Raw genomic sequence first — 21,466 nt, 5'->3', positions numbered from 1 at the left:
GTAAATACAAATATAATGAAAAGAAGCCCTGATACGTTCTTCATGCTCTGGAAATCTAGATTTCCACATTTTCTAGACTTGCGTGGGGTTCCTTGTATACATTTGCATGTGCTTCAGTGTCTGTATGATAGACGACTGCAAGTCTTTCCTTACAGCTTAACAACACGTGGGGCGACAGCCACAAGTCATTTCTTATAGCCTAACAACACCTGCGGTGACAACAAGTCCTTTCTTATAGCCTAACAACACCTGCGGTGACAACTGTAAAAGCTTCACCATATAATATTCACAACAAAACAAAATAACTTGGGATTGTTACAATTGATCTGTTTGATTGGTATTTTAGATGTTGATGGATAATAGAAAAGTATAATACGTTATGGATTCAAAACCTTCTTTATTTCTATGATGCGACGTTTCGGTATATTTTTTTACACCGTTTTCAAGCACGATTAAAGTAACATAGCACAGAATTGTCCCTGACAAACACACACACCTTAATACAGGGTTTCGTCACACTGAGCAATGGACACTCGTGATCACTGAATAACTAAGAGAATAAACGGAAAACCATATCCGATGATATTTACAATGATGGCAATATTTACAATGATGGTCACATTCTATTCTTCAGACATGGCCTGCGCATGTATGTCGCAAAACAAAAACAAGCCTCAACACCTAACGACTGTATGATCATTTTTCGTAGAAAAATTATACAAGAAATAGACCAAAGACGTTAGAGTGTGGAGACCCCGATGCATCAATGTTCGCCGGGATGCTGGACTGGACAGAGAGCCTGGTGTGGGGTTCAAGGAAGAAAGTGGCCCCTAGTACACTGCTCGCGTAGGTCATGTGACCTCTCCTGATGGAGGGTGTGGATATTAGATTCCTCATCAAAATTGTGGGAGATTCAGGCCGCTCTGTCACTCTCTGCTTCAACACAATATGCAGTACCCGTCCATAATCCAGTTCTCTGGTGCCTTCACCTCGGTACAAGATCTGAAACATCATCATGCACTTTTAACTGCATCAAAATAAAATAAAATAAAATAAAATAAAATAAAATAAAATAAAATAAAATAAAATAAAATAAAATAACATAACATAACATAACATAACATAACATAACATAACATAACATAACATAACATAACATAACATAATATTAAAGATTTAAACACCGCCACAATGATAAAAGTAGAGGATTGAGTATAGTTTTATGCCACTTTTAGAAACATCCCACATAACCTGAAACTGAAAGGGGAAAGCATTGTGTTTCAGTTGTAATCATTTCTGTTTTGAAACCGAGGAACCATACTATAGGTGATATTCCCTATATCTTGTGAGGGTACAACATGTACATTAGCATTGGGTGTCGCTGCTGGTGATGCTGTGCAAGACTTCATCTCTTTCACAAGGGTCCGCCTATCGCGGGTTCGAACCCCAGATATGCCCTAACAAAAGTGCAGTGACAATACCTGGCTGTAGATGAAATAGTAACCACTGTCCGTCACCGTGAGACTTCCCGCGTCACGTTCGATGCTTTTACCAACATAGGTGCAGTTGCTACCCTCTCTCCAGTTCAAAATGGGAACTGTGCCTGTCAGTTCAGAAGGATACCACATGGATCAATGGTTTGCTTATTTCATTGTGTGTTGTTTTTACTAAACTTGAGTCTTTCTTCGTCAACTGATTCCTTTACTCATTTATATATGTTTGCATTTGAATAAATCCTATGTGAAGCCGCTTCTCCCCAGAGGAATAACTAAGTTACGTGCCTCTGTTTACAATAATTTCTTTCATCAAACCTTACATGAAACTTATTAAAATTGTATCGGCGAACTCGGTTCATACGTCCGCAAACATGTATATCCCTACCTGTGTAGTTTGCTCGGGGGTCTATGACAAGGTGAGCAGCTGATTTCCATAAACTGCTGTCCACTTCTTGAAACACCGCCCAGTCCCGTGGATAAGTGATGCCTGAAGGGCAGAGAGATATACTGAAATCAATCCAGCACGTAAGAAGCTAAACAAAAATGAAAATCACAGCACATGGAAATACACACATGGCGAATGGTTACGTGTAGTCTAACCGTTATAGCATTTAATCATCAAAAAGAAGTCTATGAGTTCAACAAACCTGAATCTGTCCTCGTAGACAGGGCAGCAAGCTGCAGATAGACAGGAATAATATCAGTAAGGTGAACGTCTCATGTGCTGAGCGTAGTCCGAGTTATGTGATAAACAGTATATCACAAAAGCTGTCGTTTCGTTAAAATTGATACTTGTCTAAAAATCATTGTTTGCTATCGATCGATCAAACTCTCTGTCGTTAGATAACGGTTACATAGGTTCCAGAATAACCCTGTTCAGCCATGCATCGCGATCAAGCTATACTGGTGCTGTACCTGTGCATCGATGACGCTACTAGATGTGTCTGTGTAGCTCGTGCTCCCAGTCTGTTTGTATAGAGTCATGGCGATGACCACCGCAACAACCAGGATGATATTCACTGCTACCAACAATTTCGCTGCTCTCATCCAAGTCATCATGTCGTAATCATGGGCACCCTAGATGATTTCAGTACCTGACGGCAGCTACGATAAAATCATCTTCATGGGTCTTACGGCTAAATCGAAAGTGAAACTAGAACATTTCTCTCTCAGTCACAAGAACATGCTCATCGTCTCATGTAACCATATAATGTCAGTGTTAGATGACATGTACAATGTGTAAAGACTCTAAATAGATGGATGACATCATCCATGGTCGGCAACGACTGAAGGTCGACAGACCGGAAGTTATTTTCAAATCATTCTACAACATACATTTCAAACCATTGATATTGCTAAATATGGCTACCACTATTCGGCGGCGTCACAAAAGCATGACAGAAAACATGACTACAAGTTCACATTTGTCATATGTGTCCAGTTTAAGTAAGTCCGTGTTATGCTGTTTTCAAATGTATGTGTTGTCAATGTAACCATATTGACATGCTGCTATATGTCTTTGGATAACCATCAGTACTTGAGTAGTTTGCTCTCGGTGGACATACTTACACTGGAATGGTTGTACATCGGTCCTGCGTAGGGCTGAATGACACCAAGCAAACAAGCTTGGTTCCGGATCGGGCGGCTCCCGGGGTCTGCTGCGCTAGCGCTCGGAACAACACAACCACTCTACACTATCGACCACACTACACGACGCAATTTACAACACTTGCCGCCTCACACACGAGTTAACAATCCAAGGGAGACAACCCTTGCTTCATTACATAAAACCGCTATTCATGATGGAAATAAAAATATAATATCGCCACCATCAAAGGTACACGCCCATTTCCTGACTTGCTTGTGGTCTCGGATTTCCAACCCCACATTTCATAGCTACTCACGTAAAACATCAGTTATCCAACATTTTAAGCGCCACTCGTGGTATATCAGACCGTTCTTCGCCTCCATTCTCCCTACCAGTGTCCGGTTCAACCATGAGAAGGAGCAAGAATAAGCAGAAATAAGAATAATAAGCAATATTTGTGAAAGTCAACGTCTGAATTGTGAATGTCACGACGATTCAGAGTGTAGTGTTGCTCCTTCGTCACCTTTTCCTGATTATGTCATTGCCTGCGTGACAATATGTACGTAAGGATGTCGGGGATCATTTGTATTGTAATGTTTCAAAATGTTTGGAAGTGAATAAACCAAACACACCTCCTTACATTTTGTGTTTGTAACTGGTTTCTTTAAAGAAGAGTAAGACAAACGCTTGGGAGTGTTTTGGTTACTTCCCTGCTTAAACAAACAAGACTTGCAGTATCGGGCCAAAGTGAGGCATGCAACCTGGATTGTAAAACTGCCTCTTTCCACAATAATTTCGTGAAATTAATTATGGTATAAATACTGGCTTAGAACGTCTTTTTCTTGGAATTCCTTTGTTTGGTGAGTATTCATTTTCTGCTCTACTGAAATGTTGTTCTTTAATGTGTTGTTCTTTAATGTGTTGTTCTTTAATGTGTTGTTCTTTAATGACATTTCCATGGAAATGGAAGCAACATCTTTTTCTTGAAGATCCATTTCCTTTCTCCCCTGTATCGAACAAACAATGCAAAGTTTGATACATACTTTAATGATTAATTATCTGATAATGAAACGAATTACTGTATTTTGAATTGTTCAGATGAAAAAATATATCTGGAATTGAGACACTGCATAAAAAAGTCACCATGTGCCGAATTCAAGTGAAGAAATATAATACTTAACACACTGATGATGCATATTTTGTAGCACTACCGTAATTGCATACATCTGGAGCTTGTAACAGCTGAGGTGATCAAAAAGAGGACAGTGTTAACTGACGTAGGTATTTGTTCAGGTAACTATCGTGGAGATTCTTAAAAGTATTAATATAGTTTTAGCGTCAGTATATCTCATACCTGACATGGAGTGATCCCCACGTACGCGATTTCGATTGTGTTCGGGGATACAGCCTTTGAGATCTTTTGCCTGTAGCCACTTCTATTGCCTCCAATTTTCAGCCGCACGGGATGAAATGTCAGGCCTGAGACTTTCTGGAAACGATTCACGCACCTTACTACCACACAAGAAATGACGGAATGAGTGTCAAACCAAAACAACAGACCAGTAAGAATTGTTAACTATCTAACGTCGACAACTAAACGTGTGCCGCTTTCGTTGTCCTCACGTGTTTGTGTTTACCTTCCGCCTACCTGAAGTACACGGGCGTGTCACGTCATTAAACCACTGACGTCACTGCGGTGTGCCCTATACCACGAATAGCGCTTAAAATGTTGAATAAAGTACAACTTCAGGTGAGTAATTATTTAACATTGGGTTGGGAATCCGACAGCACAACCCAGTGAGGAAATCGATGCACACCTTTGGTGGTGGTGATATTAAGTTTTACAAATTACTTTTCGGAGCGAGGGAAGTACGTTGACAACTTTTGCTGGTTCTAAGAGAGTAAGATTCTTTATGGAGAACAACTTCTTTATTACATGTGATGCGATGTTTCGGTATGGATCCTTATACCGTTGTCTAGCATGAGTGAAGTAATACAGCATAGATAAGACTTTTATACATGAACAGGGATAAAGCAATAACAACAATAAGAGGAAGCCAATTGTAACTGTAGCCGAAACAAAGTATACATGGTTGATAGGGTAATTAGTAATGATGGCTGGTGAGCTCTAATCTGTTATTTATATCAGTTCATTGTATGCAGTTGGGATGAGATATCCCTGATCTCTGTTGATTGAGGACTTGTGTCTGCGGATTTCAGCTGCTTCTGCCAGTTTTCATTGAGTGAAGTCCTTGTGGTTTTTGGATAATATCTCTACATTGTCCCATGTTATACTGTGATTGGGACCTTTGATGATGTGGTCGGATATTGTTGATTTTCGATCTGATTTAGTTGTAGATAATAAGTGTGATTCTGATGTTTATGGGCCAGGGAGGTTTCACCTACATATGCCTTGCCACAGTCGCAGTTGATTTTGTAGACGACACCTTTCGGTTACTGATGTTTGTTTACAGGTGTTCCTGCAAAAGGTTTTCACCAGAGTTTTCAGTGATGTAGAGCTGGGAAAGTTGGTTTGGATGCCTGCTCGTTACTTTAGGAGGCAGCTGATGTGGCAGGAGGTTTCTCCAACGAAGGGCAAAGAGATGCGAATAGGCACTGGTTCAGGTATGTTGGTGACCTCTTTTCTTGTTGGGTGGAGTGTGGATCTGATAATTTTATCAACTAACTTTGGCCGGTAGTGGTGGTTGGAGTTGAAATGAATGTATTGGTCAGAGTGGGTTCGCTTTCTGTTTCTATCTTAATATCTGATGATACTCCAGTGAATATGAATGTGGGTCCCAGTCTCAACACTGCAACTAACCTTTATATATATACTCAGTCATTTCCCAAAAGTTCGAGCACATCCGACTATTGCCAACACTGTAGAAATCTCTAGCAGTCTCTACATTTGAAGTAACAAATAGAAATCCAACGGCAGATAATTTCCGGACAAGCCTGCTAACAAAATCTAAAAAATGATGACCATCTATTATACCAAACGTGAACCATCATAATTATTATTAAAAAATCAAAACATTGTGACCCAACAATAATCATTACTTAATTAACAACAAAATATGCAGAAAATGCACACGCATAACACTCTCCCCCTTGAGGAAAAGAGAGTTTTGCAGAAAGTTTTTGTTACAGTCATAGCGATAATAACATGATAATATAATATCAGTAATATGAGAAACTTCTTGAAGAATTACTATGACAGAATGCAGATAAATACATACATCATCATCAAGTCATCATATCTTTATACTCTGGAAAGTGCATCAGCACAAACATTGTGTTTGATCATCATAAGTCATAAGTCTCTGATTCTTGTTCTTCATTTTGTGAAGAAAAGTCAGGAGATTGTGATCAGTAAAACCTTCAGTTGGCAAAGTGGTGGTACCAAGGTACACTTCAAAATGCTGTAAAGCTAACAAAAGGCCTAATGTCTCTTTCTCAATGGTTGAATAATTTCTTTCATTCTTCTCAAATTTCTCTGAAAAATAACAAACTGGATGTTCAATTCCTGAATCATCCTCTTGACTCAGGCCAGCACCTGCACCAACATCACTTCCTTCAATTTGCAACTTAAATGCTTTTTCAAACTTTGGTGCCTGCAATACTGGAGAATTCATGAGTATGGCTTTGACTTTTTCAAATGCAGTCTGACAACTGCCATCCCACTTGAATTTTACCTTTTTCCCCAAGAGGTTGGTAAGTGGAGATACAACATCTGAGAAGTTTGACAAATCTTTCTGTAATAGTCAGTCATACCCAAGAATCTCATCTGGATGGAGCATTCCTCAGACCAAATGGCATCAGCTTGTATTGATACAGTCCATCTGGTGTAGCAAATGCAGATATTTTCTTTGCACAGTGTGTACATGGAATCTGTCAGAAGCCCTTCAGTAAGTCAAACTTACTTATATACTTAGCTTGACCAATGCGATCAATACAATCGTCCACTCTCGGAATAGGATACGAGTCAGTTCATGAGAGCGCATTGACAGCTTTCATGTCAGCACAGCAGCGCCAACCACATCAACTCTTCGACACAAGAACACATGATGAACTCCACTGGAGTGTCACTGGGTTCAATAATGTCATTGTCCAGCATGTATTTCACCTCTTTCTGCGGAATTTCACGTTTCAGGGGATTCATCCGATAAGGGTATTGTTTCACAGGCACAGCATCACCTACATCTATATCATGGCTAACAACGTCAGTTCGAAGAGGCACATCAGGAAATAAGTGAGAGAAATCATGAATCAAATCTGGCATTTGAACTTTCTGCTCAGGTGATGAATGTGATAGTTTCTCATCAAAGTGAGCTAACACATCAGAAGTTCTCAACTTTGGTGAAACATTATCACTACGATCATCAAACTTCATATTGCTAGCACAATCATCAATGTTGTCAACATTTTCACATTTGTGTTTAGTACAAACAGTAACTGGGGAGAGTGTGGCAATACAATTGACATGTTTGGTTTCTAACCGGTCATGATATTTCTTAATCATGTAACATGACACAAACTCTTTTGTTTATGACGACCAGGCGTCAGGACAACATAGTCTGTGTTGCCAACCTTTTTGTCAACAACATATGGACCTTGATATCTTGCTCTCAGTGGTTGACCAGGAATGGAATGCAAAACTACCACTTTCTAACCACATGTGAAATTTCTTTCTTTCGACTTTCTGTCATAGTTTAGCTTCATTTTTTCTTGTGAAACTTTCTCAAGTTTCTTCTGGCCAATTCACTTGCTTTTGATAGTCTGTCTCCAAATGTAGACACATTTCTAAGAGATTGACATCAAGTCTGTCATTGAGCCATTGTCCTTTCAAGTGTTTTAATGGGCCATGTACACTGTGACCGAATACAAGTTCAAAGTCGCTAAACCCTAAACTTTCCTGAACTGACTCTCTGACAGCAAACAACAACAAATGCACACCCTCATCTCAATCTTTCTCTGTCTCAAAACAATAAGTCTTCATCATATTCTTCAAGGTTTGATGAAACCTCTCTAAAGCTCTCTGAGACTCTGGGTGATAAGCACTAAATTTAACTTGCTTAATACTAACTGGTACATAGCTTGTTGAAACAACTTAGAGATAAAATTTGAGCCCTGATCAGACTGAACAACATCTGGCAAACCAAATAAGGTGATCAAAGCCTTGACAATCACAGGAGCAACAATCCTATGAAGCGAAATTGCTTCGGGAAATCTGGTAGAAGCACACGTGAGCACAAAAAAGCCAGTATTGGTTATAAGGAAGCTGAAGGAATTTTCTGATTTTCCAACAATTTGGCATGCATGACAAAATTAAGCCACATCTTGTCTCAAACTTGGCCTAAGAAAATGTGGTAAAATTTTCTCACAAGTTTTGTTTACACCCAGATGACCTGCCATGGGACTTTCATGGGCCAGTGAAAGTACATGTTTTCGGTACGTGATGGTACAATTTCCATTCATCCTCCGTGGGAACATCCGACGACCTATATTTCCTCATCAGAACACCATCCTTGTAGTAATAACAAACTGGAAACTTGCTAACCTCCACAAAAGAAACAGCCTTACTAGTCAACTTCTGCACTTCAACATCCCCACCATGTGCACTAATAAGCTACTCTCTGGAAAAATATGTGTTCACCACCTGACAAACTACCTGACTTATCAAGAAGTCCTGAAGAGCTACTACTCTTTGAAGATAAGTCATCCGTCTCCACCTCACACAAAGAATGATCCATGAATGTACCTGACAAATCATATATGGTATCATTCTGCACAAAAGTCTTGGAAGAAATGCCTTTTGACATTGGACGAATCACAAGAGGGAAAAATACCCAGAAAATCATCCTCCAACTTTTCTGTACTAAGCGAACTCTCCGGTGAAACAGTGATAATTGGATCAAAGAACACAACACAACTTTCACCTGACCTGAAGTCAGATCTGAAGTCATATTCACAAAATGGAGAGTAGCAGAACAATTGTCACCTATACCCTGAAGTAAAACATCTGACTTAGCTGAAGACTCATCAGAAAAAGGCAAAATATATGTCAAAATGAAAGATTGAAAAGCTCCAGTATCCCTTAAGATAATAACGGACCGTGGGGTAGAATTATCTAATATAAATGACACAGAACCCTTTGAAACTAAGAACAAAATCTCCTTCCCAAGTACAGAACCTCACAAACAAAACTCTCCTCAGAACCACCTGGAAAGAAAGACTTAGGTGTGGTGGACACAAAAGCATTTGGGGGACCTGTAGCTTGATTTCCAAACTGGAGTTTGTAGCGTGCCGAAATGAAATGACCTGGCTTCTTAAAATACACACAAACAGGATCAGAACCACTGGTAGTCTTGGGCTTAGATTGAAAAGTATGTGACTGCTTGCCACTAGAATTTGAACCTGCTCTAACACCACTGTAACCTGCATGTCATGAAGTCTTAATCGGGGTAAAAGCCGTTTTGGACAGAAAATTGGTATTACTCGGAGACCTAAAAGAACTCTTGTGAGTAATCATCTGTCAACATTGCTTCCTTTTGTAAGTCATCAACCCATGTTCACCCAAATAAGTCTTAAGGTCAGAATGAACTATCTGCTTGAAATCTTCCATCAGCACCAACTGTCTAAAACCATCAAAATTTGTGATCTCCTTAGACCCACACCACCTATCAAACAATGTTTCCTTTTCTCTAGCAAACTCTACAGAAGTCTCATTGTCCCTTTTGTGAGCATTTCTGATTTCTGACTGGACCCGAGGGAGCTGTTGGTTTAGGTTTTGCAGGAGGGTGTCTGGGTCTTGATATGATGGGATGATAAAGGTGTCATCAACCTTTATATACCAGCAAGAAGGTTTGATGGTTAAGGTGCTAAGGGATTGCTTTTCAAAGGAGCTCGAGGTCATGTAGATTTCTGTGAGTAATGAGGACAGAGGGGAGCCCATGGGCAGGCCGTGGATTTGTTCGTAGTAGTCGTCTCCCCAGGTGAAGTATGTCGAGGTGATGCAGGCATAGATCAAGGCGATGATTGAGTCAGTGGAGAGGTTGGTGTCAAAGGGTGTTTCCAATGCAGAGATGCGTCGCCGGAGGATTTGTAGAGTTTCGTCTATGGAGACACTTGTGAAGAGGTCCACAAAATCATAACTTGGGATTTGATCAGCTTCGGTTATTTTCAGGCGTTTAGTACAGAAGTCACTGGAGTCGGATATAAAGGAGTCCGCTGTTTTTCCGAGTGGGGCAAGGATTTCTGTTAGGTGTTGGGCGGTGCTGCAGAACACAGTGTCTCTGGAACACACACACAGTCTGGTTTTTGGGTTGAGTTTTGTGGATTTTTATGGTGGCTGTAGCATACGGTGGCTGTGGGTTCGATGTTGTTGGCTTGTAGTATAGCTGCTGGCTGAATTCATGATTATCTTTCAGTTGATTGAGGCTGGTTTTATGTTGGCGGTTGAGTTAGTGGTGGGGTCTTCCTTGATCTTGCTGTAAGTTTTGGGGTCATGGAGGATCTTGCTGACCATGCCTGTGACCTTGCCCTTGTCAGCTGACAGATGGTTACGTCCTTGTCATTTTGGAGGTCATGGATGGCTTGTTTTTCGGCAGCTGTCTGGTTGGGTGGTTGAGGGCTGGCTTGGGCAAGGATATTGGTTACCTGGTGTCGTAAGTAGTCAATCTTACATCCTGGTGCTAGTTGTTGGAGGCAACAGGGCCTCCTTTGAAAAACAAGCTCTCGGCACCGAGTCCAGTTCACCTTAGAAACAGAAACAAATGGTCAGCTTCCCTTTCTAGATGTCCTTGTTACCAGAACCCCAGATAACAAGAGAGAAACCAGTGTCTACAGAAAGTGGACCCACTCTAACCACATTCATTTCGACTCCAACAACCCCTTGAAAATCAAAACTGGAATCATCTCTACCCTCACCAGACGGGCCATAAACCTCTCCTCCAACAGTTGTCCAGCAGAAATAGAGCACCTCCGCCACGTTTTCACCCGTAAACAAACATCAGCAGCTAAAAGGTGTCGTCTACAAAATCAGCTGCGACTGTGGCAAGGCATATGTAGGTGAAACCTCCCTGGCCCATAAACATCAGAATCACACTTATTATCTACAACTAAATCAGATCGAAAATCAACAATATCCGACCACATCATCAAAGGTCCCAATCACAGTATAACATGGGACAATGTAGAGATATTATCCAAAAACCACAAGGACTTCACTCAATGAAAACTGGCAGAAGCAGCTGAAATCCGCAGACACAAGTCCTCAATCAACAGAGATCAGGGATATCTCATCCCAACTGCATACAATGAACTGATATAAATAACAGATTAGAGCTCACCAGCCATTATTACTAATTACCCTATCAACCGTGTATACTTTGTTTCGGCTACAAGTACAATTGGCTTCTCATAGCTACATGCTCTTATTGCTTTATCCCTGTTCATGTATATAAGTCTTATGTATGCTGTATAAGTTCACACTTGCTTATCAACGGTATAAGGATCCATACCGAAACGTCGCATCACATGTAATAAATAAGTTGTTATCCATAAAGAATCTTACTGCTCACCAGCTTCTAATAATGCCAATTAAACAAATCATTTTGTTCGTTCTGTTGTGCAATTCAGTCTGCTCAACGGTCTGCATGGGCTCCGTCGAAACAACCATTAAATGTGTAGCTTGTGCACAACGAGCCTGTTTTGCATGTGTCCATTTGTGAGCAGAATCAGTGCCAGTAATTGTTCAGATGCGTAAGGTTTGTTTCAAAGAAATATTTATTTTGCAAGTGTGTGTTTTGTGATATGTATTTATGGCTCCTGACTCGCATATTCGTTGGGCATATGAATGTACTTACGTGGTGCATCTGGGTGAATGTCTGTGAGTGATACCTGCTCAATTCGACCCGGGCGCCGAACCCTTCTCGTTGGTATAAGATTAATAGCGTTTGATTCCTCCAATATACTGCTGAAATCGTTTGCTCTTCATACACAATATAGTTCCAGTACCACATACGATACACACTGAAACCAGTTCTAACGTAAGCAAGTGTAGGTAAAGCTTTTTAACACGGTCCCCTTCACTTGGTTCTTGCAGTTTGTTACATCAGTTTAAGGACACATATTATAATGTGCTCAAATGCTCATAGCTGGTATTTTGTTCAGTTATATTATACTCATTTTTGTTTTAAATACTTTACCAAACATTATCCAGAACACACGTATGGTTCACGAGACCATACACCATGGTGACTACCTGTAAATATATGATGGCTTATTAAGGATTTTGCCGTCTAAAATTGTCTCACAATAACATCGGCGAAAACTCACTCGCCTGAGGTATACAGGTATGTGGTTTTGTATTTAGTAGGTAGGATTCAGTTGCAGAGAATCACACTTACAATACCCCGACAATTGATATGCGTTTTAGTGGAGACAACATCTCTTGTTTCACAGCTGTAAGCTGACACAATGTGTAGCGTGAACTTCACGACACTGTGTTAAGTTTACCTGAATATAGACAAGAAAACGGCCAGTCATTCGCTAATTATGCACCATTTCGCAGCCATGCCCATATGGATCATAAGCGTTGTCAGTCGACAAGGGACAATGCACCTCCCATTTACAGATCCTGACTGATCTTCAATTTGTCTGCACAACTGTGATTGCTCGTGTAAACATCAGGTGACCTGCATGAGATGTGAAGGGGAAACCAACTGTGAATTTAGCATATTATTCATGTAAGTTTAATTTATAAAGATACATTCTGCGTACATTTTTATATACTTGTAATTATTCCCAAGTGGTTAAACAGAATACGCTGGTTCGATTCCCCGACTGGGTGCAGAGGTTGCAAACCATACTGTGATGCTGTTGATATGATGCATGCTTAATTCGTGTACACCGATACAAGATTTCCCATTCATAGGTGTTGCACCGTTTCAGCAGTTGCGAACTTAATTGTGTGTTTTGAAGCATGTAGAATCATTCCACGGCAATGAGTGTACTGATGGATAATCGACTTTCTTTCAAATGAGTACATAGTATAAAATCTGTGAGCCACCGATGTCGCAGACGTGACTCTCCCTTTTCAAATCAAACAGTTAATTAAATATATATGTCCATCAAATATGTGGCTGCGTTCTCATGGACATATGAGGATGCAATATACAACAGGCCCTGCATACATCTGATTTATTTGATTTCACCCTTTGTACACATGGACATTTCGTAGACGTTCTTTACAATGCTTCCGTTATATTAGTTGGTGTTAGTTGACTGTAACCATTCCGCATATGTAATCATTGTGCCTCAAGGTTGAAGAAAGGCGGTACTTTGGTGTCCTCACTGTCTCTAACTCGAGGTACGGATGAACCGAAGTGAGTTGTCAGAGCGCTATCCACCACATCACTACACAGCTCCATCCCAGTATAATACACACATCCAAAGCTTTTCTTGTGATGTCACTTTTAATAAGATAAAGCCCAATCTATCCACAATGGACGCCGGATGGACACAAGCCGTCAGACCGACGTCATTCCCTGTACTGACCTGGAGGCCGGTTCTTCAGGTCGCCAAATGTGGGAAAGGACAAAGCAGGCAGAGTGTCGTGTCGGATCTCTGGTAGGCTGGAGGCTGTTGATACTGTTGTTCATCGCCTGGCTTCAGGACACTCGCTGCCATTGTTTGTCCTAAGGTTCACGTCACACTTTGGTCACAGGACTGTATGTGTGACGGTTAGATCTTTCACGCATGACATGACAAAATTCTGCCAGGGCACAAATTATCGCCAACAACAGAACGGTACACAGAAAGATGACAAAGCCTACAGTGATGGGGTCGTTGAATGACAACATCCTCTGAAAAAAAACAAAAACAAGCACAGCTATCATATTGTACATGGAGGGATGGGTCACAGTTCTATGTCAGTGAATGCAGTCATGCGAACACATCAACTAAATACCACAAATGCAGTGTGTGAATGGTATAAATATTTCGCGTAGTTCCCTTTTTTATGTGCTTGCACATTCACCAAAAAATGTCATAAGCACCCAATGACAACACTGAAATTTCTTTGATTTCAGTTATATCAGAGATGATCCTTTATGCTTTGAGCTTATCTATGCTGGGAATCAAACCACGCAGTCTGACATTCAGATGTTTGCCACATTTGATGAGACACAGCATACTACTGATGCCGTACGCGTGTTAAGTCCTTTCTTGAATAATCTGACCACACGTGTACCCGTTGTGGTTAAAAGCAGAGTTGTGTCCCTTGGGCTAGTCAGCTGATACCGGTTACACTAGTATTGTTAGGATCCTGTCACATCGGCGTTACTCCAGTCATATGACGAGATCACGTCTGAATTCTATATGACAGAGGTACTTTCTGGAAGCGGTTTACACGTCAATCTGTCCAGATTTGTCAACATTATCCCTCATGAGTAACTGTTTTTCCGAGTGATAAACGTTTGGGCATTTCTCCCTGATCCGGTTGACACGCATCAATGTATCTCGAGGCGATAAACCCAACTCACTATTCACTTGTGATGTAGTGAGGGTCGGTAATACGACCAGCGTGAATTCGGTTTATGACGGCCCTGGATGACAACAGGTACTTGCCCGAATATCTCAACAATACTGCTATTGTATTATCCTAACTGATTGCATGTCTGCAGCTATTTACCCTTCGGACACATTGCACGCCTGCAGGTATTTTATCCTTCTGATTCATTGTAAGCAATCTGTATTCCTGCACGTGTGGTATTTCATCCGCCTGACTTCTTGTATGGAAAGATGTATGTAGAACTGTTCAACTTAGAATTCCGTGACAACATAATTGGACATGAAGTTTAACGCATTTTTAAGCATAAATATACATTGTTGATCATTTTCGTCAACATTTAGATGATCTGTCGGTTTTCTTGATTCAGATTTCATTCAGATTAAACGTTCCTGTCAGAGAATCCTTTCCAAAAGGAGACTTTGTTTTTGACAGACCTACCTGTTTCTGCCAGCTATACTACTTCCATCACCATTGTGCAACAATCACCATAGCAACCCTTGGACAGCCACTGCAATGTAAAGAAGAGCCGGCCGAAATAGCAATGTTCATTATTGGTACTCAACAGGACACCCATAGCGAAGTCTCTGGGCAAGGACGCTAAGAGGTATTTGTAACACGCTTAATTTATCAAGGTTTTACTGAACACCAAGGTCAAAAGGTTTTGTCGAAAAGAATAGCTCAAATCTCTCAACATCCATCCACAAGGCATCGGGGACACATCGCTGCACAAACCGCCGTATCACCGGTACCACTAAATAGCAGGCATTGTTTTGAATGAGTCATGTTTTCAACGATATGAATCCGTCTTACCTGTTCTGCTGGAGCAACGTCAGTCACCAACACTCCACTGGCAGGGTTGTGAGGCAGACACATACGTAGACAGCACGCTGACTTCACCTATTATTACAATCCTGTAAATACACACAAATGACATTAAGTAACCCCATAAAGGTTTAAATAGCATCTACCAATATATGTCAACATGTTTATAGCTGTTGTTGAAACGAGCAAACTCACCATGTAAGGCATTGCAAGACGCACATCTATCGACATAGGCATGTCCAATATCGAGAGTTGTAGTGTGAAGGCTGTATGGGTGATAAACGTGTTGACATTCCTCCGACGGTCCCCTGCCCGGGGCAAGTGTTAATTAGGTGTCCAAACAAAGGTCAGCCTGACCATAACGTATATTGCAGTCGGCGATTTGTGTACATGTGTTACATAATAGTCCTCACGAGGAAGTGTGAGCTGTATAGGAAAACCGTTATTGACTGATCAGGCGATGTCGAATAATGCCATTGACGTCACTATAGGCTCTGGGTGTATTTCTCACAGCTGTGTTGCATCATCATATTGAGCGGACAATCACAGGTGGTTAATATCTCGCCAAACAATACCCACTCGTGGTGAATGAGAGCCATTCATCATAATTGTGTATGACGGGTTAAAGAAGCGGAATTGTATCACTTGAGTTAGCTTTGATCGACGCATATTCATGATACATCTGATTTGACATCCCTCTAATCACAACATCTAGTTCAACACCAGACACAAACCCTACACAACATGTAGCTTTAAAGACCATTGTGTTACATGTTATGATTATTAATAGATTATGCATAATACAAGATTAGGATTATCGATCGATAGTATTATTATGACACATGCATGACATTGTGCATTTCGTCTAATAGCCACACACAATTACACCGGTGAGCAACACCTTACAACACGCCGATTCATTGCGACAACCAGGACAGATTTAAAGTCTTTATCATATAATCATAGTATCAAATGACACAACATTACAAATTCTAATACGCTTCTAGCAGATAATACTCTCTGATGTATGTAAAGAGATATGCTGTTTTATAGTTGTTTGTATTCGTTTTATAGGCCAACAGGAAGTAGAGCGAGACTAGCGAGAGAATGTAGTATGATAAACATCGACTCACCTATAGAAGCCCGTAGATAGACATGTGATCCCCAACTGTGTTATGTACTGCAATTTTCTGTTTGAAGATTATGGTGCTTCACGCATAGGTGATGTTTTTACATCTATAACGCTGTACTTCCTCATCGGTACAGCGCCAGGAGAACGCAGACATAACTCCACTAGAAGGTTGACTAACGTGTTTTACCTGGTTTTACCGTATCTCGGCCACTTGAACTTTGTGTTGACGTATTATCAGCAGAGCCTAGGAGAACAGGTCGTCACTGATGCAACATATGATGGGTCGGAGGCCACGGACAAGACAACACTTGAGAATACGAGTCACTGTTTCTATACCGATCGCTGAGATGGAAGAATTTGTTTGATTACGTTGGCCGTATGCAAGGAAACGTCATCCCAGACACCCTTTGACTGGTGTTAAGACGTGACTCAAATACCAGGCATGTGGCACAGAAAAAAAGTGTGCGGTTATTACTGTGTGACGAAGTAAGACGCTACTAATTTCATGGCACGACACAAGTAATGTGTTACGTTTTCAACGACGTGACACTGTCTATTCGACGCGGACACTACTGCGTGCTAAAGAAATACGATATGAGCCCATTACGTTGAGAATCTTTCAGCGTGACACAAATAACGCAGATAATACGCCCAGTGTCTTACGGCGTGACATAGGCAATATGTTGAAAGTCGTTCGGGGTGAAACAGGTAATGCGTTGAGCGTTTTAAATCGTGACAGATAATACGTTGAGAGCCTTACGGCATGACGCAGATACTTCTTTGAGAGTCTTAAATTGTGACACAGATAATACGTTTAGAGTCCTATGGCGTAACACATATAATAATTTCGTTGCGAGTCGTACGGCGTGACACAGATAATGCTATTTAATCATCTGACTTATAACCATGCGCACTGTTCAGGCAACATACCTTACAAACTGACTTTTTCTTTGACGGTCCTGTACCTGACGGTACCCCCGTGTTTTGCAGCTCGTCTGTTGGCAGCCCACATGCACGCCCATATACTCAGCAAGACGGCAGCCAGACCGACGATGACAGCGACGACAATGCCTATCTCTAGTGGCGACATCGTCCTGTAGCCGTTATGTATATTGGGACACAGTATCATGCATTTTGCTTGTATACCAATAACGAGCAAAATATTGGCATTAGCGTTAGTACTAGTACTGTTATTATTGTTATTGAGTGGGTTGACGACGAACTGTGTATGGATACAGTGACAAGGACCTATGGGAAGATACATTGACGAGTATCAGTGGAGTACGGGAGAAGAGCGAATATACTTTGTGTGTGCCGAGGAATAAAAACGATGGCACACGTGAGAGAGAAGACGGGCGAATGGATGCTGAGGTAGCTGCCTGTGAATGGCTGAGAGTGGAGAAGAGAGGTATTACAATGATGGACGGACAAAAGCCCCACAAGACAGAAGCCACACAAACAAAAGCCCCTCGGACAAAAGCTCCTTAGGACAAAAGAACCATAGCAAAATAACATATGAGACTGAAGGTCCACATTATGTTTTCTCAAGGTGGTGTGAGTAGAAAAAGGGGCTTGAGGAGGAGATTGGCCCTCAGACATTGGGGATTAATTAAAACACTTAAAGTGTTGTTTGTTCTGGACCTGGCAAAAAATACAAGAATTTGGACTTGTCACCCTGTACAAGGAGAACAACCTTGTCAAAACGTAAGATTATGTAAGATGCAACAAAGGCTGTTTTAAGAAAATGTGATGTGGCAAGTATTAGTATCAGGCTTGATTTGAAAAGTAGTACTGCTATGTGTTGAAATGCTGTGTTGATTGTTTGTATTAAGATATAAATAAATCTTGTTAAATTTGAATTGTTTTCGTATATTATAATCTGGGACTTTTGTCCAAAGAATGGGGCCTTTGTCAGGCAATCATTATAATGGCAGGTACACAAAACGCAAAGTACATACAGGGAGACACACGTACACACAGTGATGTAGGACAGAGACATAAAGGTCTGGACCACCATGCACTAATCTCGATACACCGCCATATGATAGTATCACAATGAAATCTCACGAGTCACTAATTGTCTGTGACCTGTCTACAGATCATACGAGGATGTAATACTCGCTGAAACACATGGGCACTGGCACATGAACGCATAGCGAGATGTGACACAGGTGATACAGCCCATCATGTAGCTATGCCAGCCTGGACAGTAAAATAAGGGAATGTTAAGAAACACTAGCAATCCGTGTGACCTGACCACGGAACATTCGAGACATCCATGCATGGACATACTCGCTGAGACATATGCACACCTACCTGCACCTGTAAGCTCGTCACATCCTGCAGGACTCCACCGTATTCAAGGCAGGGCAGGCTTCCACACATTGAAGAAACGTATTTTAAGCAGCTTACAGTTGTTTGTTTGCCGTCTGAAATCATTCAGGTGTGAACGAGGACATCAGATGACCTATTTGAACGTCGCTCCATACAACATGACACGAACAGTAAACACAATTCATATGTCGGTGGCTTCCGCTTATGAAACATACATTACCAAGGTTCGGATACAAGTGTTAATGTTAAATACATAAGAATTCAAAGAAACAGTTCCGATCTTATGCACTAAGAATACCCCAGCCGAGGTAATCTATCATGCAAGTGCATTTACATAAACGCCGTCAGTAACTAAAAGGGTTGTTCTACTTGTAGACGTGAGATGTTTAAACCAAAGGGGAAGCCCAAGCAATTAAGTGAGATCTTTAATGGCGAGAGGTCTATCTGTTTCGTCTACCCACTGCGAGTAAATATAAATACCACCTGTGTTTGCACTGAGTGGTTCAGCCTTGAGAAAAGTTTGGGATTTAATTGGAGCGGTTGGAATGGGCTGCAGTTACGTAAGAGGCACGTTAACTAACCGATGATGTGCGTCCTCCCAGATCAACTTTCTCAAGTTGTAGTGCAGCTGTAGTTTATGGACGTTGTCCTGGAATTGCATCCTTCGATTACTGTTATCTATCTTCACTAAATCCAAGGAAAATGTAGACCACCATAGTAGAGAATAAAGATGATCATGTTCTTTTGAAGAGATGTTTTCATAAAGTGAGTGTTAGTCAATTACTTTCACCATGCTCTGATGTAGCTACAAACAAGATCCGTGGTAGATGCAGTAACCGATGCTTGTGATAAGCGTCAATATACACGTGATCGGCCGGGTGGTCAGGCTCACTGACTAGCTTGGCACATGTTACCACATTCCATTTGCGTAGACTGATGCTGACGTTGTTGTTCGCTGTATTATCTAGTCCAGACTCGATTATTTGTAGGCCCCTGCCATATAGCTGGAATATTGTTGAGTGGGTCGTTAAACAAGTCGAGCAACGAGCCAGAGAATTATATGTTATGTTCGTGCAGTCTTTTTGCGGTTGAAGACACTAGTACGTAGTTACTAGGGTAGGGCGCTAAAAGGACAAAATTAGCTAAATGGGTGTTAATTTCTGCACTTGTCTCACCAACACGACTGAGACGTCCAAGCGCGACCGTCCCTAAATACTATCCATTTAAGCTCACCTTAAATCAACGAAACAAAATGTTTCTGGTGGTCTTCTCGTAACTCCTTCTTCTTTTCCCAATAAGTTGGATATAGATAATCTCTCGGGTGTCGTGTGATATAGGACCTGCCAAATCCAAATCTGTCTGTATGTCTGTGTGTCTGTATGTCTGTATGTCTGTATGTCTATTATAAGGTGTTTACTGGTCACGAGGGAGCCATGTGTTGATGTGCCCTCGACGTTTGTTTCTGTTCCATGAACCCTATCCTTACGATTACACTTTCACTATTATGATGTATATTTTGCGTATCGTATATTTTCTACATGAAACTAATTTCAGTATCTACATTTAGCCTTTACACAGGTTTTAGATGCTCACAGGTATCCATTACTTGCTGTGATGTACAAAATTTAATACGCTGGGACTACTATTGTACTTCCATATGAACAGGTTACTGAGCAGCAATTTCATCCAACCTTGTAAGTATTAATGAAAATGATTTATGCATTTTATGAAATGAACACATTTAATTTCTAATTTTTGAGGCACGTTACAAATCTTTTTGTAGCCATTGCTATATGCTGCTTACAGAAAAAAACATATTTAGAGTTCTCCCTTCCCTCGATTTGCATTCGCAAAACATCGGTGATTTCCGTACATCATGCGCAAGTCGATGTTAGTCGATGATGCTGGTGTTGTTACTACCACGAAGTACCGCCTGAGTTGCCAGTGGCAGCGGGGTACATTGAAAAATAGAAGAGCGCTCAGCCAATCAGACAGCTTAACTTAACTTCTTTAAGTGACATTTTAGAGGTTGGTATGATGGGGATGAAGACATTTATGGATAGACAACGTCTTTCTTGCAGTGGATGAGGCGTCTCGGTGTAGATTCTAACACCGGTATCAAGCAAAAGATGACATAGCTGATAACGGTGTTAGAATCTACAACGAAACGACATTTATGCGTGAGGCAAGATGCGTGCGAAAACGGTGTCGGTCTCAAAGTCACCTATGATTGCCTGTACTTGCATCGTTGACTGGAGAAACATGAATCTTACAGAGAAGGAATTGCAAATATTTACAGATACAATCTCCCGCACTACCTCCCAAAGCATGTCCGCAATGACGCCTTACTCACTGCCCTGTGCTTTATTAAGACGAGAGTCTGTTTCTCCTATGTTGGAACAGTGTATTGCAGTGGATCCTGACTTGGATTTTCTCCAATAAAATGTCAAAAGTTACATTTTCCATGAGCAGATCTAGCTTTCGAAACAGCGAAATGTGTAAGTAGCAAACACGTTTGG

General features: G+C 41.0%; 1 protein-coding gene and 1 long non-coding RNA gene across 4 annotated transcripts; both read right to left on the bottom strand.

Moving 5' to 3' along the window:
- Positions 1–380: 380 nt before the first annotated feature.
- LOC137297775 (tumor necrosis factor-like) lies at positions 381–3,270 on the bottom strand. The gene is made up of 6 exons (XM_067829719.1): positions 3,066–3,270; positions 2,412–2,600; positions 2,144–2,174; positions 1,882–1,983; positions 1,482–1,603; positions 381–1,002 (listed from the first exon to the last, which is right to left on the bottom strand). Exons 2-6 carry the CDS (start codon positions 2,553–2,555, stop codon positions 715–717), a joined length of 687 nt encoding a protein of 228 aa, XP_067685820.1. The 5' UTR covers positions 2,556–2,600; positions 3,066–3,270; the 3' UTR covers positions 381–714.
- Positions 3,271–13,272: 10,002 nt separating this feature from the next.
- On the bottom strand, positions 13,273–19,050 carry LOC137299059 (uncharacterized). 3 transcript variants are annotated; one of them, XR_010957777.1, is made up of 5 exons: positions 18,930–19,050; positions 17,544–17,707; positions 15,470–15,570; positions 15,098–15,167; positions 13,273–13,952 (listed from the first exon to the last, which is right to left on the bottom strand). It is a non-coding gene; the product is annotated as an uncharacterized lncRNA (long non-coding RNA). The 3 variants fall into 3 exon arrangements; XR_010957779.1 differs by lacking the exon at positions 17,544–17,707 and having other exon boundaries at positions 18,930–19,029; XR_010957778.1 differs by lacking the exons at positions 17,544–17,707; positions 18,930–19,050 and adding an exon at positions 16,615–17,037.
- Positions 19,051–21,466: the final 2,416 nt, after the last annotated feature.

This window comes from Haliotis asinina, chromosome 10 (genome assembly GCF_037392515.1).
Source record: "Haliotis asinina isolate JCU_RB_2024 chromosome 10, JCU_Hal_asi_v2, whole genome shotgun sequence".
NCBI classification, from domain to species: domain Eukaryota; kingdom Metazoa; phylum Mollusca; class Gastropoda; order Lepetellida; family Haliotidae; genus Haliotis; species Haliotis asinina.
The sequence above is the reverse complement of the archived record's forward strand: the minus strand, read 5'-3'. Positions and strand labels throughout refer to the sequence as shown.